This window comes from Cynocephalus volans, chromosome 7, assembly GCF_027409185.1.
Source record: "Cynocephalus volans isolate mCynVol1 chromosome 7, mCynVol1.pri, whole genome shotgun sequence".
In the NCBI taxonomy this organism is placed as follows: Eukaryota; Metazoa; Chordata; class Mammalia; order Dermoptera; family Cynocephalidae; genus Cynocephalus; species Cynocephalus volans.
In genome coordinates, this window is record NC_084466.1 from 121,468,313 (window position 1) to 121,492,200 (window position 23,888).

Sequence of the window (23,888 nt, forward strand, 5' to 3'; positions counted from 1 at the left end):
AAAAAGCTTCTGCACAGCAAAGGAAACAATCAGTAGAGTGAAAAGACATCCTACAGAATGGGAGAAAATATTTGCAAAATATGCATCTGACAAGAGATTAATATCCAGAATATGCAAAGAGCTCAGACAATTTTACAGCAAAAAAACAAATAATCCAATTTAAAAATGGGCAAAGGAGCTGAGTAGACATTTCTCAAGGGAAGACATACAAATCACCAACAGGTATATGAAAAAAAAATGCTCAACATTACTAATCATCATGGAAATGCAAATCAAAACCACTTTGAGATATCACTTCACCCCCAGTTAGACTGACTATTATAAAAAAGACAGAGAATAAAAAATGCTGGCAAGGATGTGGAGAGAGGGGAACCCTCCTGCATTGCACAGCCATTTACATTTAATCGCTGTAAATTAGTACAGCCATTATGGAAAACAGTATGGAGTTTCCTTAAACAACTACAGATAGAACTTCTGTATGATCCAGCAATCCCACTGCTGGGGATATATCCAGAGGATTGGAAAACATCAGGTCGAAGGGATACCTGCAACTCCCATGTTTATTGCAGCTCTATTTACAATAGCTAGGTGATGGAACCAACTTAAATGTCCACTGATGGATGACCGGATAAGGAAATTGTGGTATATATACACAATGGAATACTACTCAGCCATAAAAAAGGATGAAATTCTACCATATGGATGAGCCTGGAGAAAATTATCCTAAGTGAAACAACCCAGGTACAGAAAGAGAAATATGGGAGCTGAATCCACAAACAAACAAATGAACAATAAAGAAAGACAAAGAAAGAAGAAGGAAGGAAGGAACAACAACACAGTACTACACCGAACTTTTAGAAAACTAAAGGTGGAAAGGGGAAGGGGAGGCGGGAGGGAGGGGGGCTAATGAGGAATTGGTCAAGGAACACAAAGAATGATTGCAAATTGTAATGACAGATAAGCTAACTATACTGATCTAACCACCACACATTGTACACAATTATTGAAAGTCAACATTGTACCCCACGTGTACGTATAATATAAAATAAATTTTTAAAAAACAAAAAAAAAAAAGAAAACACTAAAAAGAAAAAAAAGAAGAAAGAAAAATCAGTCATCACATAATCCCATTTGAAAAATGTAATTTAGAAAAAGGAAACTTGGATTCTATTCAAAAGGCTTTATTTTGACTGGTGTCTTTTATGACTATATAATCTTATTTCCAAAAAAACTCGGGGGGCTTTAGGATGGGTAAAAGGTACCATAACTGTAAAAGATATGAAAATACAAAATTTTAAGGATATAGCAAACATCAAGTTTTGTATAGCTGGGGAGTGGGGAAGAATTAAGTAAAGGGGTTATTGATGACACAAAAGCCTAGGTTCAAAGACATCACAATTGAGCTGCACACACTCACGTGGCCATCCACATTCCCAGAGTGCATTCTCGGTGCCTGTCACTAGGCTAGGCCTTAGGTGGGCAGAACCTATTAGTCCTCCAGATGCTGTTCCTGCCCTTGGAGTATCCAAGGTCCACCCGGGAGGCAGACTCATGAAAAACCATCCAGAGAACATGATGGATATTTTGCTCTAATATGAACAAATCAATATGGGAACATAAATTCAGGAGAGGGGAGAGTAAAATCATTAAAGGCTTCCTGTCAGTTAGCTTCTGCTGTGCAACAAACTGCTCTAAAACTTTGTGGCTTAAACAACAGCCACTTATTCAGCTTGCTATTCTTTGAGTCTTCTGGGCTGTTTTGGTCCAGGCAGGTTCAGTTCATCTCCGCTGGGTTTTCTTATATGTCTGTGGTCAGGGGATAGATCTGTTGGTGTCTGGGTAATTTATAATGAGCTTGTTCACCTGACTGGCAACTGGCAGCCAAGGAAAATAAAAGGATGACTAGGCCATGGGTCTCTCATTATCCAGCTGGGGCTTCTTCACATGGCAGTTAGCAATCGCAAGTCCCAAAAAGCAGCAAAAGATAGCAAAGTCCGATGCACATCCCTTTTCAAGTCTCTGCTTGCATCAGGTTTGCAAAAGTCCTATTAGTCAAAGCTTATTATAAATTACTTTATTATAATTGCCTAAAGTCAGTGTGGGAAGAACTGCAAAGTCACACTTCAAAGGGGAATGCATGTAGAAAGTGGAAGAATTGGGGCCATTTTTACAGCTTATCACAAGGCTGCATAAAAGTGATATTTGAGGATAATGTAACAGTCTCCCAGGAACTTGCCACACTAGGAGCTACTCCCTGGGAGAAGAATCAAGATAGAAACCAGTGTGGAAGTATAAAGATATGTCTGACTCACCCAAGATGTAGCAATTAACAGTGTGTATTTTGGAAGGTTCTGGAAATAAGGTTAGAGTTTATCACATGATTTCCCTTTTGTGCAGGTATGTTTATTTGAAATATCTGTGGCTGCAGTAGATCCCATCATACTATTTCCAGTGTCTAGTCTTGCCTCTGCGGCTTGGAAACTAATCCAATAAGGCTGAGGGGATGTTCACATAATGAGCTATGCATGTAAAATTCTGTTATACTGACTGCCCTTACAGGGGGACCTTAATGACAGGAAATCCTGGGAATGAAATCAGCAGTGTCTTCATAAATCATGCAAAGCAGAGCTGTGCCTTCACAGACCAAATGGTCTTGGCAGCTATGATATGGTCCCCACTCAGGAAACAAAGAAACGAGGCCTACCAAAGCAGAACTGGGTTATCAGTGCTGTGACTTCTATGTCACCCTTTCATATTCCCTGCCTACCCGTTTTGTACCCAAGACTCAAAGACATAGTCAATTGTTGCTTGCTCTCTTATTTCATTCATTCATTCACTCATCCAACAAATATTTATTGAGTACCTCCCATATGCCAGTAGAACATGGGAGCAAACAGAGATGAGTAAGATGCCCTTGTCCCCAAAGACCTCAGCATTTGGTGTGTGGGGGACACAGAAATATAAACAGTTACAATTCAGCATGATGAAAACAGAGAATGAAGCTCAGGTGCTAAGGGAAAGCTTGGGAGGGGCCCCTAACCCAGACTGAGGTGTCAGAAACAGCTTCCCAAAGACCAGGATACTTAGCCAAATCTCAAAGAATGTTCAGAAAATAGGCAGACAAGGGAGGGCATTTCGGGCAGAGAAAACAGCTTGCACTGGGACATGGAAGTGAGAGGACATGTGACACACAGGAAGCTCACAGGGGAAGGGCGAGAGCAGGAGACAGCGAAGATATCACCGAGGCATGGGGATGCAACACAGATCTTCCCATTGGCTAAATGTTATATAAGACACCAATTATTTATCCTTCCTGACTGACCCACTGATCCCACCTCACCATGAATGAATTCGAGTCCCTGACTTGCCTCAAGCAGTATCTGAACTGGGTCATGGAGTAGACTTTGGCCCCCATTTCTGACATCAATGAACAGATATGGTGGTTTTGAAGAGCAAGATGGCATTCCTTGAAGCCTCGTCAAGATCCCACATAGGATCTTCCTAAAGGTAAACTTGATTTACTTTTTCCTTTTACAATAAAAGGAGAGTCAGAAAAGCCATGAGTGAGACCTCCCATTCAAACAACTCTCTCATTCCAGAGAGTGCCCTGACTCTGGTAGAACCCAAATCTCTGGTGCAGCTCAGTACTGACGAATATGAACAACAGTATTAATAACAATGCTATCCATCAGTGGGTGTTTTATATGGAGTCAGGCCCTTGGCTAAACTTCTCATGGATATAATCTCATTAAGTTCTCACATTAACTCTATGAAGATGTTTCTATCATTATAAGGAATGAGGTTTAGAGATAGGTATAGTGAGTTACGTAAGGTCATAGTTAGGGAGTCAGAGACAAATCTAGAAGGGCCTGCACCCTATCCCTTAGCTTCTGTCTCAACAGAGCTGTCTGTACCCTTGGACCCCAATCCCAGGTCTTCCCCAGTCCTATTGGAAACCTCAGTCTAAACAGTCCCCGTTTCTGACCTTTCCTGTCCCCAGCTTACCTACTCTACCCCCGAATTTACCAGACTCATTTATGCATTCAGGATTTTTTTTTAATGTGGCTGACTAGTATTAAAAGGTCACTGAACCTTTGACCTTGTGTTATAACACCATGCCCTAACCAACGGAGCTAACTAGCAGCCTCATTCAGAAATATTTTTGCCTCCCAACTATGTATATAAGCCTGTAGAAGATGAATCAGAAAATGATCTTGAGATCAAAGTGTTTCTACTCTCACAGGATATTCATTAATTCATCCATCCATTCACCCAACTAAAATAAGTACTTACTGTGTACCAGGAATTTTGTGTTAGGAAGTAGAAGTTCTTGCCAACTCTAATGGAATTTAAGGCATGCACATGAACAGTTTTCATCGAGGAACAATGTAGCAGATGCAAGGCTGGAATCCAGGTCCCCTGACCCCAGGTGAGCTCCTATCAGCAAAAACTCTTGGAAGGGTGGTTTCTCGTTGCTATCTCTACTTCTTTCCTCATTCTCTCTGTACTTCACTCCACCTGGGCTTCTGTTCCACTCCTTCACTGAAACCGCTCTTCTCAAGATCACCAATGTCTTCAAAGTCACAAAAATGATTACATTCCATCCTTGCCAAAACATTTACCCTTAATTTCTATGACAGCACACTTTCCAGGTGTTCTTCATATCTCACTGACCATCCCTTTTTAAACTTTACTGGCTCCTCCTCTTCTCTTAACCTCCAAATATTTTATCTCCCCACGGCTTGGTAGTGGGACACCTTTTCCTGTGTACTCTCTCCCACACCATGGCTTTAAATATCATTTACAAAGATACTCAATTTGTATATCCAGTCCTGACTTCTCTCTGGAATTCTAGACTCATATCCAAATGTCTATTGATATCAAACTTATCATTCAAAACAGAGCTCCTAATTTTTACCAACAATTCTAGTCTTCTCACATCTTGGTAAACAGTGTTACCACCTACTGAATTTCTTAAAGCAAAATCACAAGGGTCATCCCTTATGACTCTGTCCCTCAGCCCCAATTTCCAGTACATCAGCAAGTCCTGCCAAAGCATCTCCACAACAGACTGGAATACCGCCACCTGGCTCCATCTTCATTCACTGCCCCCAACCCAGCTCAAGCTACAATGATCTCTCACCTTGACTACTGCAGAAGCCTAACTGGTCTCCAGCTTTCATTCTCCCCCTCCTCTGTTTCATTCTCCACAAAGTAACCACAATGAACTACTAAAATTATCAATCAGATCACATCACCCTAGGCTTCACACTCTTCAGTGGCTCTACTGCTCTTAAAATAAAATCCAAACTCTTAAACTCTTTACCTGGCCAGAATCCCAATATAATTTATGACTACTTCTCCAATCTCATCTCCTTCCAGGTCTTCCTTTGATTCCTTTACTCCAGTCACACTGGTCCAGGGCATTCGCACCAGCTGCTGCCTTTGCCTGGAATGGTCTTCACCCAGTCTTCACATAGCTGGCTCCTTCATGTCATTTACATCTCAGTTTATATGTCACCTCCTCATGATCACCCACTCTAACACACTGCTCTATTTAATTCTCAGTCTGGCATTCATTACTAATGAATTAGTGTGTGTGTGTGTGTGTGTGTGTGTGTGTGTGTGTGTGTGTGTGTGTGTTTATGTGTTTATGTGTTTAACTTATCTGTTTCATGCCTGTTTCTTCTCACTAGAATATAAGGTCCAAAAGAACAAAGATATCATTTGCCTTATTTGGGATAGGAAAGAATAACCAACACAGATTAGGTAATCAATAAATGTGGAAGAAGTGAATAGATAAATCCCCTACAACTCCCATAATCAGAAAAGATTACTTTAAAATGTTAAGGAGGTGATAATAAAGGGCTGTCACCTTTGTGATCCGGAAAGGAAACCAGAGTAGTAGTGGCCTGAAAATGACCAACTACAAAACCATTTATCAGCACAGAAGAATTTTCAAAGACCTTTATTGAGAACAGCAGAGACTTTTTTGGTCCAAACATAGAAAACATACATTTCCCAAAATAAAATTCTGAAATATTCAAGCAGCTGGACCAGATTGACTATGGATGGGTTGGAACATGCCATTTAAGTCTTCTCATGTTTAACCATAAATATTGATAGCTCCCCTGAAGGTGGATGGTTCTGCCTGACGTTCCAGATAAAAGAACCATTTAGAAGGAAGAAAGCTATCCAGCTGCCTCTCTTTGAAAGAGTGGAAAATATTACCGGAATGCCCAGAAATACAGAATGCTCAGGAATTTGAATCAGAACAGAGACCAGGATGAAATTGATAATGTGAACTGGCTAAATGGACAAAAATTAAGTTCCCCAAATAGATACACTAGAGATGTCCCCCTCCCCCGCAGGTCCACAGCAGCTCAGCCCCCAGAGACTAGCATCCTTCATTTCAACACACAACATCAGAAGAGTGAGCACTTAGGTCTGACCTAGGAGCCATCATTTTGCAGCAGCACATAAGAGTTCTTCAGGCACAGCAAGGCTGTTCGAAAACAGATCACAAAGTACCTGGGTTTTTATTGATGGAAGTGCTAAAACAACCCAGTTGTTTGCACCAGAAGCTAAATGACTCATAACTCCTTCGAGAAAGTTCATATCACACAGGAGTTAGCTGTAAAGCAATATCCATAACATAACTTTTGAAAGCTCCAAGTTTTCTGATATGTGAATAAAATAATCTTAATTTGCCCTCAACTAGATAACATCCTGAAGACAGAACTGTGTCTTTATTCATCTTTGTATCCCACAGTACTTCAGTATCTAGCAGGCAAACAATACGAGTTTGCTTATTTATAAAATCTCTCCATCACCATCTTCCCTAGCTGCTCATGCATGCAATCCTCTCTCTCTCTCTCTCTCTCTCTCTCTCACACACACACACACACACACACACGCACGCACACACACATACCCCTATCTTCTCTGTTAGAGCTCACACTCAGATTCTATCTTAAGCCTGTGAAGAAGTGGATCTGCTCTTCCATAATGACCTCATTTTAACCCTAACCCAAAAGCTAACTGATGGACTGGGGTAGAGCATTCCCTGGATCAACACTAGAGAGGAGTGAGGCCAGGCAATCAAATGGAATCCCTCCATTTTCTTACCCCCAAACACAGACACATGCAGAAAACCTAAGGTACAACTATCTTGAACATCCAACGCCCGCCACCAAAACAAAGAGAAGGGAGTCCAGCTGTGTGACAAAGGCATCAAGTTTATCTTATCCTTTAACTCCACAAGTTTCAACTGATGAGGACTATTCAAATTTTTCTTACAGAGATCTGACTCCTCTATTCACAGCAATACATTCCTTACTAAATAGAGAAACATAATATTAACACAACAGCAATACTAATAATTGTAATAGCTCACATTTATTAGCACTCAGTACGAGCCAGGTATGCACAAAAGACTTCACATACACCATCCTGTTTATCACAAACCTGTAAGAAGGGTATTAGTATTACCTGTTATATAGATGAGTGTCCTGAGTCTCAAAGAAGTTAAGTGATGTCTCCATGGTCACAGAACTATAGATGTCAATTCTAGGATTTGAACCCAGGTCCTTTGACTCCAGGGCCTGGGCTATATTCATCTTTAGCAGTTCTTCCTTATCCCCAGCATTAAGCACACTCAAAGCTTTAAGCTTCAAATCTGGCACCAACAGTTGCTTAGAGGCAGTCTAAGACTAAGAGCACAGACATGAAGCCAAAAGACAGCCACCGCTTCAAGTCCCAGACTTGCCACATTTACTTCTTTGACCTTAGATACATTTGTTAACCTTTCTGAAGGTAAAAAAAAAAATTTACTATTCTGCAGTTCTGTAGGCCAGAAGTCTGATGTGGGTCTCCTGGGCTAAAATCAAGGTGTTGACAGGCTACACTCCTTTCTGGACACTAGAGAGAGAACGCATTTCCTCACCTTTCTAGCTTTTAGAGGCTGCTCCCATCCCTAGGCTCGTGGCCCCCTTCCATCTGCAAAGCCAGATGGGTCCCTCTCACATCACATTGCTCCCACCCCTGCTTCCACTGTCACACCTCCTTCTCTGATTCTCTTGCCTCCCTCTTTCACATTTAAGGACCCTTGTGATTACACTGGGTACACTCAGATAATCCAGGATAATCTCCCTATTTTAAAATCAGTTGATTAGCAATCTTAATTTCACCTGCTACCTTCATCCCCCTTTGCAATATGAGGTAACAGGTTTACAGGTTCCAGGAATTAGGACATAAACATCTTTTGCGGGGGGGGGGGAGATACCTATTACTTTGCCTATCAAACTGGTGGCAAACTTATCTGGGAGCAAAACCTAACTAGAACTGATAGGAATATTTATCGTCTTATTTTTCTCCACTAAATATAAAGATTCACATATTTGGTTATAGGATGCCACTCCAGACCCCAGTGGGGGTGCAATGTAAAATACAGTAAACTAATTGAATTACATTTCTAAAATCTAAAATATTTTAAGTTCTGCAACACATCTGGCCCCAAGGGTTTTAGATAAAAGACTATGTACTTATACTAATCCTATATCTATTATTATTATTATTACCATTATCTTCTTCTCTGAAAGGCAAGAGAAAATGCTCCATTTTGACATGGTTCACAGATCATGTTCACAAAGCCAGTACCCCCTTGAGCCTTGAAAGACCCTGCTATGGTCTGAACGCATGTGTCCCTCCAAAATTCATGTGTTGGAACTTTAACCCCAAAGTGATATTATTAAGAAGTGAGGCTTTTAGAAGGTGATAACGCCCTTATGGATGGGATTAGCAACATTATAGAAGATCTGGAAGGAACCAGCTAGATCCTTTCTGTCCCTTTTACCATGTGAGGATGCAGCAACAAGGTACCATCTAGGAAGCAGAGACTGGGCCCTCACCAGACACAGAACCTACTGGTGCCTTGATCTTGAACTTCTCAGACTCTAGAGCTATGAGAAATAAAAAAATTTCTGCTGTTTATAAATTATCTAGTCTCGGATATTTTGTTATAGCAGCACCAGACAGACCCAAAGTCAGACCTTCCCCATGGCCAAACCTGACTCCACTCCTTTCCTCCTGCATGCCTGGGCAAGCTGCTTAACCTCCACAGACAGGGATCGGGATGGGAAATGAGAGTTCCCTCAGAATGGTCATGGAAATTAAATGAGATGAATCGTGCAGAGCCTTTGGCACTGAGGCTAACACATAGGAGACACTCAACTGGTATCACTGCTGCCAGTTATTATGTGTCTGTGCTTGGGTATCGCCTTCATGACTGACACCTATGGCTTTCCTTCTGAGATGTGTGGGCTTCATTGAAAATGTGTTTATTCACCAAAAGAAAAAGAAAAAGCCTCTGGGATTTTCATTTATTTTTGCCTGCCTTTTCACCCTGCTCCAAGGCACAGCAATGATGATGAAAAAGAGCTGATTCCTGGCTCTAAGCTGCTGAGGCTTTCGCAGTCCTGGCAGCTCTGTTAATGTTGATGTTCTACATATGCAAGGAGAGCAGAAAGTGACTCACCAGCCTACTATGCCTTGATGGGACCATCCCTTGAGACTGTCCTACTTCCTCCATGCTATTGTTTTCACCAATCGCCTGATCCTAATTTGGTTTCTGAAATAAACTTTTTCACTATCACCAAGAGGAATGTTTTGTAGGAAGCTGGAGAATAAGAAGTCAAACAGATATGTGGATTTGAGAGTCAGAGGCACCATTCCTGCCTTCTTCCATCCTTCCCTTCCTTCCATGAAGATTAACTTAACACCTACCATGTGCCAAGCATTATGCTAGGGGCTGGGGAGGCAGCCTCCAACAAAATAGGCCCAGGTCCTGCCATGTAGAGGGCATGGATGGTCCCACAAATCATGAATTCATTACAATTAATTTCACAAATCATTAATTAACAGTTGAGGTCAGTGTTAGGAAGACAGAGTACAAGGAGATATAAGACTGTTCAAGACAGTCCGGGGATCCAGGATTGCTTCCATGAGACAATAACTTCTAATCAAGGACCTGCCTAAAGAGTAATAAGAATTGCTCAGCCAAAGAGGTAGAAGAGTGTTTGGTGGAGTGGGCAGGAATGAAGAGACTTGTGGGGGAGGGAAGGGAGGGGCATGGGTAGAGGGAGGGAGGGAAGGAAGGAAGGAAGGAAGGAAGGAAGGAAGGAAGGAAGGAAGGAAGGAAGGAAGGAAGGAAGGAAGGAAGGATCGAATTGAATCAAATCTAGGACAGATGTTGGCAAACTCCAGCAGAGCCATATCTGGCCCCAGTCGTTTTTGTATAGCCCCAAAGCTAAGAATGGTTTTTATATTTCAAAATAGTTCTAAAAAGTCAAAAAGAATACTGTGTCATGTTAAAATTATATGAAATTCAAATTTCAGTATCCACAGATAAAGTTTTATTGGAACCAGCCACACCCACACATTTACATGTCATCCATGGCTGTTTCATGCTATAATAGCAGAGTTGAGGAGCTGCAACAGGGACTATGCGACCCACAAGCCTAAAATATTTACTAGCTAGCCCTTCATATAAAAAATGTTTGCTAATCCTTGATTTAGTGAGATAGACAGAGGCCAGATCATTAGGTCACATTAAAGATTTAGGATCTTATCCCAAGAGCGTTTGAAGCAGGAGAATGGAATGATCCAGTAGTGCCAAACTCATCTATATGTTAGACTAGGGAGCGTCAAGAGCTATGTATGCAAGAGTCTCATCCCCAGAAATTGTGAATTAATTGGTCGTGGATATGGCCAGGGCTTTGGAATTTTGTGGGGATTCCTAGATGATTCTAAAGTACAGATAAGTTTGGGAACTATGGTTATAATCACATTTGCATGTTTTAAAGATCACCCAAACTCAAGGGTCCTCCTTCTGGTTGCACATTAGAATCACCTGGGGGTATGTAATACTGATGCCCAGGCCCACCCAGACCAATTTAATTAGGATCTCTAGAGGAGGGCCCCAAGCATTGGTATTTTTTTTAAGTTGCCCAGGTGATTCTAATGTGAAGCCAAGGCTGAGCACCCTGCATTAGCAGGGGCCTAGGAGAGAGACAGGGAGACCCCTGGGAAGCTACACTGAGTGGTCCACCAAAAAGATGATGGAGGCTTGTGTTGAGCTATTGTTGATGTGAGGGGGAGGAATGTGGAGAGACAATCAGGAGGACTTGGTGATCAGACAGTGAGAGTGGAGGGTTAGCATAGGAAGTTTCAAAAATGACACTCAAATGTCCAGCAAAACAACTAGATGCAGATTAATGCCATTTATTGGGATAGGAACCTTGGAAGAGGAAAAAGTTTGTGAGTAAGAGCATTAGTTCTCTTCTAGTGTTGAAAAGGAGGATGCCCATGGGGGAGTTGGTCAGATTAAAGCTATACGGGACTAGAATCACAAGATAAAGGGCTTGAATGCTATCCTTACAATACCCTCCTCATACAGCAGGCAATGGCTACAATGATGTAGTGGAACACGTATGAGCTTTTGATTCAGACATTGTTCCTGCACATATATTGTGTGTGAGTTTCCTCAGTTTCCTCACCTATGGAAGGGGATTAAAATGGTTGCTACATCTTGTTCACCTTTGGCCAGCAGAGACACTCAATGACAGACACTGAATAAATACCCTTACAACGGCATTGTGAAGATCCAATGAGATGCCATGTGTAAAGTGTCTAGAGACTTAAGCAGCAAAAAAGGCACTCAAAAGTTTCCAAAGGAGAATGACACAGTGACACCCTCACACTGATGTTTTAAGAAGCATATGTGGACATCTGTGGGAAGGATGAGCAAGTGGGGGAAGAAACAGGCACTTAGTTTTAGCAGTTGGGAGTGAATTCAATTGCATGTGGTAAACAGCACAATGGTATTTGTTCATCAATTAGTAAAAAGTCAGGGTTTCAGCAATCATATGAAGTCAACAATCCTCCAGGGTCCAGGCTACCCTTTCGGCATACTGCTCCTTATTCCCAAGCATGGCCCTGGTGGTCCATCTTGACCAAACTGACCAGGATCTAGCCACCATATCCATATTCCAGGCAACAATGTGGGGGAAAGGACTAAAAAGAAGAGGGCACAAGACAATCACCTTAAAGGAAATTCCCAAGAAGCCAAAACATAATACATCTACTAAATTTAGTAACATAGGCCAAAATTTAGTAACATGACCACTCCTAGCTGCAAGGGAGGCAAGGAAATGTGGCTTTTATACTGAGCAGCCATATCCTCAGGTCAAAACAAGAATTGCCATAACTAAGGAGGAAGGGGAAGATGGAGACTGGGGTATGCAATCAGCAGTATCTGTGGCAAGGTGTTAAGTCTTACTAACTCAGCTCTTCCCATACTATTCCCTCACTTGGAATGCTTTCCTGCTACATCACTGCATTCACTCACAGATGGATCCACTGCCCCCACGCTCTTGGCATCTGCTGTTCCCTTGCCTGGAATACTGTCTGGCCTTTTCATCACCAGTCTAGTTCAACATTTCTTTTTTTTTTTTTTTTTTTTTTTTTGGTCATTTTTGTGACCGGTAAGGAGATCGCAACCCTTGGCGTGGTGTCGCCCGCACCACGCTCGTGCCAGTGAGCGCACCGGCCATTCCTATATAGGATCCGAACCCGCGGCAGGAGCACCGCTGCACTCCCAGCGCCGCACTCTCCCGAGTGCGCCACAGGGCCGGCCCTCAACATTTCTTTTAAGACCTAAATCAGTATTTATCTTCTTCATCATGGCTCAGTTCCAACTTTTATTATTTTACTTAAGAATATACATACATACACATAAATACGTGGTACTTGAATAGGCTTTCAACACAGGTTTTATTCATACAAACTGTATGTCCTTAGACAAATCACTTCTGTTCCCTGAGCCTCGAGCTCCTCCTACATCAAGTTGGGATAATGCTCACATCAGAATGTTGAAGGGGGGATCAAAGGAGATTTCTGTTTGTAGAAGTGGTCTGTAAACAATAAAGCATTAAACATCTATTAGCTGTTACCATTCCTACCCTGAGATGTTATTTCCTGTTAGCTGACATAAGGAATAAAAAGGGTGGTTTGTGGGGAGTGTTGACCTCACAAAAGAACAGGAGAGAAGACCTGTTTCTTCTCTTCGCTCTCCTCTTGCCACAGCAAAGCTATGAGAGGATTCTATCAATTCTTAAAATATATCTACAGGCTGAAAATTAATTTTAGAGATGAGCAAAGATGACTTCCTCTAAAGAGAAACGCGATCTGGAGAAGCCAGAAAGCACCCTGCACTGCTGGTCACAGGAGAATTAAAGCCAAAAGCAGAACTTGGGAATGAGTCATAGAACCTGGTGAAGAAGCAGGGCTTCAGCCAGGCACCAGTAAGAACCAAATATTGGGGCTCTTGCAAATAAGCCAGATGAGTTCCTGTCATCGTGAGCCACCCAAAGGTGGCCCCTGCCCTCACACATGAAGCTAAAAACTAATGGTTGCTGATAACTTTAAAACAATAACTACATTTACTCAGATTAAGCACATATCTAATATAAATCCAAATACACCACACAAGATGTCAGCAAATGAATATTTTTGGCCCTTTTATTACAAAACAAAATACATATGTAGGAAAGTGCCTAAAATATGCATGGACACTTTAACAATCATTTTAAAAGTGAACCCTCATGTAATTACCACTCCAGTCAAGAAACAGAACATTACACCACCTCAGAAGCATGACTCTCTGATCACAATCTCCTCTTTCCCACCTAGAAGTAATCACGATCCTTGTTCTCATGATATACATTTCTTTCCTTTCCTTTATAACATGATCTCTTATGTAAGTCCCTAAACAATGTTTGTCTGTTTCGAATTTTTATATGAATAGAATCATATATACTCCTATGTATTCTTTTGTACTTTGCTTATTCTGCTCAGCATAATGTTTGTGACTCCAAAGTACTTATTGGTAAAATGATATGACATCTGAAATCTGATTTAAAATAATGGGGGAGGAGAGTTGCAAAGTATACATTGAAGAAATTGGCCATAAATTGATCACTATTGAAGCTGGATGATGGACACATTAGGCTCATTACAGTATATTCTTGACTTTTAAATATGTTGCAAATTTTTTATAACAAAACATTGTTTAAATTACTTTGTGAGATTCATCGGGTTGAGGTGTTTAGTTAGAATTTGTTCATTTTCATTGCTTTACAACAATAGTTCTCTAAGTAACTAGAAGACCAGAAGCATCAGAATCACCTGGAAATTTGAAATGCAAATTCTTGGGCCCCACTCCAGATTTATAGAATCAGAGACTCTCGGGGTAGCAATCTGTTCTTAATAAGCTCTTCAGGTAGGTCTGATATACATGCAAGTATGATAATCAATGCTGAATACTATTCTACTGTGTGAATATGCCACCATTTATTTATCTATTCTATTACTGATATACATATATGTTTCATTTTAAGTTTGGGGGTTTCAAGTTTGTGGCTATTCTAAATATTCTTATATAAGACTTTTGGTGGACAAGGGTCTCACTGATATATGCCTAGAGGTAAAATAACAGGATCATAGGGTGTGTGTATCTTCAACATTACATAATAATGCCAAACTATTTTCAAAGCGGTTCACCAATTTATAATCCCACTAGTAATATATGAAAGTTTGCTTTGTTCCACAACCTTGCCAACCCTTGGTGTTTTTCAGACATTTTAATTGTTGCCAATCTAGACGGTTAAACACTTACTTTTAAACTTTCCAACTTGGAATCCAAAAAATACATAGTAAGGAACAGAACTTCAGACATGAAATCATAGTATCACAAATATATTACTTGGTGGGTTCTCATGGAGTGGGCCTGATGCAGGAAAGAATTTAGTATGATCGAGAAACTGGACGAGGGCAATATGACTAGAATGTGGAGAACAGGACGTAATGTGGTACAGGGTGCTGAGGAGTGAGGCACAGACAGATCAAGGACCTTGTAAATGTGCTAAAGAGTTTGAATTTTATTCCAAGTTAAATGAAAAGCCATTGGTGGGCTTTAAGCAGGAAATTGATATTATTACATTTCTATATTTGTATATATTCAAAATATTTCAGGCACACATGCTTTTCTGGCCACAGTAGGGTTACTAGATGCTTCAGACTAACGCTTCTGCTGAAAACAAATTTAAAAAGCTGGATAAAGCAAACACACACACACACACACACACACACACACACACACACACACACACACGCTTGAAGCCATCATAGAGCTGTTGAGATAACTAGACTTGAGTGGTGAGCCAAAATTCATCAGCCACTCTTTCCCTCAGTGCATTTGCTGAAACTGGGTGAGAAGTAAGGGGTTGAGGATCTAGGCAAAGAGCCTCAGCAGAGTTGCCATTAAGAGACAAAAACACCAGAAGAACTTTTGGCATCTCTTGAGGCTATAGAGACAAAAGTTGGAGATCTGAGTAACCAAGATCCTAGTGAGAGGGAGGAGCAGAAAACTAAGCCCAGCACTTTTCTGGTATTCCCCTCAAGACGGTTGCTGAACTCTGAAACTGTATAAGGCAGGAGGCTAAGAATCCATGAAGAAAACCCCCAAGGAGCTTTCAGAGGGAGTTTTGACTGTCTCACAGTTCTGAGGAGAAAAAAATTAGAGTTCTGAACTAACCAGGGGGCAAAGTCATTGAGAACATTCAGGTTCTTAGCTAAAATCCCGAGAAAGCTACACCCTAGAAAGAAGCATCTGTCAGTGGCAGAGCTTTATCAAAACTAAAACATAGCCTACAGTCAGCTCAGTCCCTACTTGGATTAAAATAATCAGCCCCCCGATATGCCTGCCTAGCAGATATTTTCTCTGGAGGAAAATAACATCATCCACAACATCTATAATTTTTTTATACAAAATGTTGAGTATACAATCAAAATTTACTAGGCATGCCAAGACAAAGACCAAAAACCAAGAGGGAAAAAAACAGATCACTCACAAAAACCGCAAGTGATTTAGATATTGGAGTTAGTAAACAAAGAAACCAATTATGATTAATATACTCAAAAATATAACAAGATGGAGAAATTAGATGAAAAAGTAGAAAATTTCTCCAGAGAAGTAGAATCAAAAAAAAAGATTGCATGAAATATCCAGGACTGCAAAATATAATTGCTGAAATTAAAAACTTAATAGATAAGGTTGCGCACATTTTAGACATAGCAGAAGAGATGATTAATAAGTTGGAAAGCAGGTCAAAAATTTTTCAAAACTGAAGCACAGAGAAAAAAGTAAAATGAAAAACAAAAGAGTGTAAGAGACATGTGTAATACAGTAAAAATGTCTAGAATATGACAGAAAAAAGAGAAGGAAGATTAAAAGTGTTGGAAGAGAAAAGAGCAAACTGATTAAAGATACCAATGCACGAATACAAAAATCACTAAGAACCCCAAGCAGGGATAATAATAAATAAATGACAAAAAAAAAAAATCAATAAAACCAGACCTATGTACCTCACAGAAAAACTGATAAAAGCTAAAGATCAAGAAAATCCTACAAGCAGCCAGAGGAAAAAAGACACGATAATATCAAAGGAGTAATGATAATGTTGGCTCATGGCTGATTTTTCAACAGAAACAATGAAAGTCTGAAGATAGCAGAACAGTGCTTAAAGTGCTGGGAAAAAAACCCTACAAATATAAAATTCCACACTCAGCAAAAATACCATTCAAAAATGAAGGTAAAATTAAGATATTTTCAGACAAATTAAAATGGCAACGATTTGTCACCAGTAAAACCTCACTAAAATAAAAGACTAACCAGGGTCTAACTGGGTGGAAGAAAACAATCCCAGATGAAAGCATGGTAATACAGAAAAGAATAAAGAGGAATGGAAAAGGTAAACATGTGGGTAAATTAGAATGAATACTGGTTGTTGTTATTAACAACAATAAAAATAATACCTAATGAGTTTTTTAAATCTGTAGACTTCAAATACATGACAACAACAACACAAAAAGTGCGAGGGCGTAGATAGAATTAAAATGTTCCAAGGTATCTTATTGCCCAGTACTGTATTACCCAAAAGAATTAAAACATGTCCACAAAATTATATGCACACAAATAAATGTTCAGAGCAGCACTATTACTAATAGCTAGAAACTAGGAACAACTCAAATGTCCATCTACAGATGAACTGACAAACAAATTATGGAATATTTATACAATGGAATACTACTCAGCAATAAAAGTGAATAAACCACGGATAGGCTAAAAACTATGGATAAATCTCATAGACATTATGTGGAATAAAAGAAGCCAGATTCAAAAGAGTACATGCTATACAATTCTACTTATATGAAGTTCTGGCTAAGAAAAACTAATATATGATGCTAACAGTCAGGAGAATGATTAGCTTTGAGGATATTAGAAACTGGAAGGGATAGAAGGGGGCCCCTGGGAGGTTGGCAATGTTGTACTTCTCGATATGCTTGCAGATTACATAGATGTAGATGCGCTCAATTTGGGGAAACGCATTAAGCTCCACACTTTGCGCACTTTTCTATATGTATTTCCAAAAAAGTTAAAAAAAAATTTCATATGTACAAAAAGTTATGCAAAGAATAATAACACTGTATCTACCACCAAGATTAAGAATCAAAATTTTACCAATATAGCTGATTTGCATACTACTCACTGGCCACACCTCCACCCACCCCACTGGAAATAACCACTCTCCTGAACATGGTGTCCACCATTCCTCTGCACTATTTTTTACTTTCACTCCTTGTATAAGCTTCCCTAAACAATATATAGAATCATTTTGCATGTTCTCAAACTATATATAAAAGATAATTTAATTTCTATTTTTAAGAGATAATTCTAAAAGGGGCACAAGGGAACTTTCTAGGATGACAAAAATATTCTATATCTTAATTGGAGTATTGGTTACAGACTATATATATTTGTTAAAAATCATCAAATTGAATGTTTAAGATCTGTGCATTTCACTATATGTAAAATTTTATCTTCACTTAAAACAGAAAATGTTTTAAAATAGATAATTCTGGCTTTGTCACAGGGAATAGATGGGGGTAGACAGAAGTGAAACCAGGGAGGCCAGTTAGAGTATTGCAGTAGACCTGGTGGGTGTCAACTCATCTATCTGAAGGGTAAAAAAGCAAAGACTGGTTGTAGAAACAGCTCTCTGAGGAGATTAACTGTGAAGTGGAGCAGTAACTGGAGGGAGAAGTGAGGTATAGAGGGGGTTTTTAGAGATAGAAGGTCAGGCTTAACCCAGTAGAGAGGAAAAGCTGAAGACAGACTAGAGGTGAGAGGTTAATGAAGGAACAAAGTCCTTGAGAAGGTGAGGGGATAGAATATAAAGTCAAGGTGGTTTGGTCTTTGTTAGGACACATGTCTTCTTGATTTCTAACTTGAAGAAAATAAAAAGAAGAGTACAGATGCAGGGAAGATTGCTTCTTTGGTGGTGAGTTCCCCTCCAATGGTTGCTACTTATTCAACGAATATGAGTCATTATCTGAAAAGGATGGGGGGTGGGACTTTTGAGGGCTGTGAACAGGGACAGTATGGCATTACATTGGAAAAGACTGGAAAAGCATCCCAGTCTGGTGGGGAGTGGTCAAGAAAAACCAGAGGTTCCCTTTTAGACAGGTTAAATGCCCAACAGATACCCAGACTTTCGTAACATAGAGTGAGCTCAAAAGCAAGAAGCAAGAACATTGTTATTCATCTTTGTGCTGCACAAAGTACAGTATAACATGTATTAGGTACTCAAGAGGAAATGAACAAGGGAATGAACAAAGATTATATTTTTTCACATTTTCATAGAACATTTTATATCTCCTGTCATATTCTACAATGGAAATGAAGAAAATATTCTTTTCAGAAATAATTCACTTTGGGTAGCAAATGCATTTTCCTTTTTCTCATTTTTATTTCTGTGTGTTCTTGAAGGAAAATCAATCTCTGTCTTCCAATTTTATCAGTTCTTCATTTTATCTAAAAAAAAATGATATGATGATCTTCTAAGATAATTTTTAAGCAGAATTCACCAATGTGGAATTTTTATAGGAGAAAAAAAAAAGAGACAGAATCTAGATGCCCATATTACCACAATTTGTGACAATCATAAGAATACAGTTAATGTAGAAATTGGAAGCTCTTGCTAAAAAGGATTAACCTCTTCTTTGTATTCAGGACATTGGTGCTGATGCTAAGTCACACATGCACACTGAGTGAAGAATGTCTTTAGCTCAAGCACAGGAATCACAGGGTGATCTCAGCCAAATCTGAAGTGCCCAGAAGAACACAAGTACTAGCTGTCTTAGGAAATGAGTTAGCACAATGTGTTATCATTTCTCAATTAGGAAATGGAAAAGGGATATAAGTGTATTACTTGCAGTGTAAGTTATTTGTTTCATTACACTAAGTTCCATTTAAAAGCACTCCATTCATGCATGAAGCACCGTTTTGGTTGGCTGAGCAGTAGGATTTCTGCACTTATAATTCGTGTGATATAATTACTATGTATATTGAGTCCTAATTCCTGTTGCCAAAGCCAGACTGTAAATGCATATGTTTTTGTCATTCTTAAATACAGTAACTCAGAACTTCAGCTGCCAAGTTTGGTGCTAATATTCTCACATATGCAGTTCATGCTCTGCTCTTAAAATAATTCCTTGTTTGCTTTCAGAAGCACCTAGCACGATATATAAAATGGCAGCATTAATTTAAAAAATAAACAAACAAAAAACCTAAATCATTGACTAAATGCAGCTACGATTTTTTTTTTCCTTGAAAATATTCCCTTTCCTATAACTCTTTTTATTTAGTAATTATAAACCCTGGTCAAGCAGTAAAATAGCCGAACACTTTAAATATCAACAAACCCCAAATAGCAGTGTTTTCAAGAAGGAGAAGAAGGAATATCTCAGTTTCTTGCTAGACCATCCTTTGAGGCACTGTCATTTTAAGTGTGGGGTATCAATTATTTCTCCTATGCCAAAAGATCTACACATTTAAAGGTTTTGTAGGTCCACTAAGAAAATAAACAACCACTTCTCTGTATCATTAAACACAACAGGCTACTATCATGTGCTGGTTTTAACACACCAGGAGAATTCTGAGCATGAATATTAATATTTAACATTTCAGTTTCAAGTGAAAGAGTTGCTCTGTGGCCCAAAAGCATTGAGGCCATACTTCAAGTTGTCAACTGCGTAATATCTCTAGGGCCAAAGACAAGCTCCATTTCAAAATTCTGTAATCTTAAGAGTCTGAAAAAACCCTGGGGGTCTCCTAGTCCAATATGACACTCAAGGCAAGAATTTTTTCCCCAGCATCCCTGACAGATGGTGGGCCTCTATGCCAATTACTCCAGTTGGGGAGTTCTCAAGTGATGGTTCACAAGGGATATGATGAAAGGTTAAAACCAACCACTTAGACAGGGAGTAAAGCTCCAGTTACTAAGCTTCAAGATACAGACGTTGCCAAACACTAAAAGCAGACTTCCAAAGAATGCGATTCGGAAATAACATTCAAAAGGATGCAACGTTTAAGACAGGCAGACCCCCAACTAAGGGACCATCCAAGGTCCTTTCATTTGAGAAGCTCATACAATCGGGGAAGAGAGGTGGATTTCTTTAAGAAATGACTCTTTAAACTCAGCGTGACTCTTTGTCAAGACAGACAGCATCAAATCCCTTCCTTCCAAGGGACCCCCTGGTGGAACTGCTAATGCTTAAATTACTCTAACTTCGGTCTTAAAATCCTCACTACAGTAAACCAGAACATTTCGGGTTTTCTTTCAAAGGTGTGTATAGGCTTTGCTGTATGTGAAGTTGGTTGATGAGTGGGGATTGCGTTTGAAGTGCACCCCTTCACCCCGCCTTGAAGTCTGGCTTGATCTCCCCAGGAAAGGCGAGCGCGCGGGACTGAGCTGCCGGCACAACCCAGCCGGACCCCGGGATGGGCGGCCCGGCCCCTACCTGTCGATGCTGATCACGCACAGGGTCATGATCGAAGCCGTGCAGCACATGACGTCCATGGCGATGAAGACGTTGCAGAAGAAGTGGCCAAAGATCCACTTGCCCCCGATGAGGTCGGTGACGCTGACGAAGGGCATGACCGCCACGGCCACCGAGAGGTCGGCCAGCGCCAGGGACACGATCAGGTAGTTGGAGGGCTGGCGGAGCTTCTTGACGAAGCACACGGAGATCACCACCAGGCAGTTGCCCGCGATCGTCAGCAGCGTGATGAGCGTCAGGATGGAGCCGATCACAACTTTCTCGGCTCTGCCGTAGTTGATTTGCTCCCAGCAGCCCGAGGCATTGTCCGGGGGCGCGTCCCAGGTGGGCGCGGGGCTGGCCGTCACCTCGGGGACCCCGCTCAGCGGGTGCGGCGCCCAGGTGCTTGCGACCGGGTCGGCGCCACCGTCGGGGCTCAGGTCGGACAGCCCGCGCCCCACCTCTGGCAGGAGGAAAGAGCGGAGGTGCCCGTAGAGGTCCGGGCGGCCGCTGCCGTTAACGTCCATCATCCTGGCGCCGCGCGCTGCTGCCCATGGAGCCGGCGCCCCGCCACGCGCTCCGGCCGCCGGCCCCGGGGCTCACCTCGCCGGCTCTGCTCCACCTGGCCCAGCCATGGGGCCCGCGCCGGCCGCTGGGGGGCGCGCGGCTTGGCCTCGCGGCCCCGCACGTCCCGAGCCCCCAGCCGCGGCGGGGAACGCGGGAGCGCGGCCGCGCGGGGACTCCCTGCGGGAGTCGCCTCCGCACCCGACGGACACCCGGGGCGCGCGGGCTCGCGGCCGCGCGGGCGGGGCTCGGCTGGCCGCCCCGCAGCCCCGCAGCAGCCGCGGGCTCGGCCGGGAGTGCGGGCAGAAGTTGCCGAGTGCGCCCCGCCCCGCGCGCCCGCCGCCGCAGCTCCCCTGCGGCAGCCACGCCGCGTCCCCGCCGCCGCTACCTCCGGCCGCTGCCCGCGGCCCCCGCGCTCCCGGGACGGGCTCCCGGGCGGGGCAGGGACCCCGCTGTGCGAGGGGTGGCGCTGCACGCGCTCCCGGGATCCCGAGCCTGTTCGCTCGGGGATCTCGCCTTGTCTGTCGCAAGAGACTCAGACCCTGTCCAACAGACCGGAACCTCCTCACAGTAGCAAATGACAGTTTGGTGGTTTGGGGTTTTTTTGTTTTTTTTTCTTTTTCTTTTTCTTTTAAAAGGGCTAGGGAGCCAGCCGACTTTAGGACTCGCGAAATGAAGAAACTGGAGGGGGAATTTTTTTAAATTTTCTTTAAAAAACTAAAAATTGTGACCTCTTGCCGGAGAAAGCGAACATGGAAAAGGAGAAGCAGCCGGATGGGGTGGGATGGAAGGTCAGAGGGTGATGAGGCACGGACAGAAGAGAGGAAGGGAAACCTGAGGGCCCTGCACCCAGGAGGAACTGCGGCTCCGGAGATGGGGCCTCGGGGGTCAACCCATTCTGACTAACCCTCCAGATGTTTAAAAGCAGGGCTCTCCGCTCCGAAAATAGACTCTGGCTGCCTTTATATTCAGACTTCGTAGCCGATATATTGAAATGAGGGTTAATTTTCCCATAGCATTCTGGAAGTTTGCACACAAGAGAAGAAATGACCGGTTATAATGCTCTGCAGAAGAATCCTGGAGGTGGATGTTGATTTAATACCTACTGCCTAAAATCCCCCTTGGTGTTCAAACACTTTCAGAGTGGCTGGTTTTTATTATTTGTGAGACTTGCTTCATTCCATTTTGTTTAAATGTTTTATTGGAAGCCGGCAGTGATTTCTTTAGTTTAAGACTCTAAAAATAATCGAATCTGTTTTCTTTTCTAGTCAGGCCTTAGCAGATTATAAATACGAAGAAAAGAAACAAAAACCTCCGAATGTATTGATCTGAGTGCTGAATAATACTCTCATTCCTCAAGGTGGGTATTAGCCCTGTTTTTCTAGATAAGGAAACACTGTTGCTATTGCAGTGGCTTTTAAGTAATGGTTATGTTACAAACCAAGGTTTATCTGATTACTATGCCCGTATTCTTCCCTCTGCACATTAAAAAAAAAAAAAAAGTGGGGGAAAAAATCCCTAAATGGTGATCAATGTTCATAGCTCTTTCACTGTGATCAATATTTCAGGGGCTCTCCTCTGCCCAGGATAAGCAAAACAACCCACTGAATCAGAGAATAGTGGAAGACAGTATCGAGGCCACGAAGCAGTACTATTTAATAGTTAAGAAGATAGATGGGGAAATCTTTTTAACCTTACTTATTTAGTATTAAACATAATTTCAGACAAAAGAAAAATAGCTTGTAGCTGGAAGGCATCTAAGAAACCTTTACTTTTTAATACCAAAGAGGAAATAGAGACTGGGAGAAGTTTAATAACTTGTTGGAGATCATACACGACTACAGAGAAATGTCTCAATTTTTGTCTTTGATGTTTAGAATTGTCTTAAGGACTCTTAAAAATTCCTTAAGGTAGTACATTTCACAAGATACTTTTGCGTTTTCTCATTTTAATGTTTTAACTCATTTTGACTTCTCTCATTTTTTTCTTTGTTTTCTTGAGTACACTTCCCAGTTCAGCTTACACATTCTGTCTTGGCTCTTCTATATAATATTCCACATTAATTAATTACACAAAGATTTTGAAAATTAATAGTCTTATTTTTATTTGAATTTACAGTCATTATAATTTACCACCTACACTTTTTACCAGCCCTTACCTAGTCCACTTATATTTCATGGCAGCTTCTGATGTTTTTTGCTCTTTTTTTGTCTTAGTTCATTCGGGCTGCTATAACAAAAATACCATAGACTGGGTGGCTTAACAAACATTTGTCCCTCACAGTTTTGGAGACTGGGGACTCAAAGATTCAGTGTCCGGTAAAGGCC

The 23,888-nt window shown here is 41.4% G+C and overlaps 1 protein-coding gene across 2 annotated transcripts in view; it reads right to left on the reverse strand.

Moving 5' to 3' along the window:
- The window catches only part of HTR7 (5-hydroxytryptamine receptor 7), a 92,580-nt gene extending 71,053 nt beyond the window's left edge, over positions 1 to 21,527 (reverse strand). For both annotated transcript variants that reach the window (XM_063103326.1, XM_063103327.1), the window contains exon 1: positions 20,980 to 21,527. In XM_063103326.1, coding sequence (XP_062959396.1) covers positions 20,980 to 21,527 — 548 coding nt within the window. The remainder of the gene's footprint in view (positions 1 to 20,979) is intronic.
- Between the last annotated feature and the right edge of the window lie 2,361 nt (positions 21,528 to 23,888).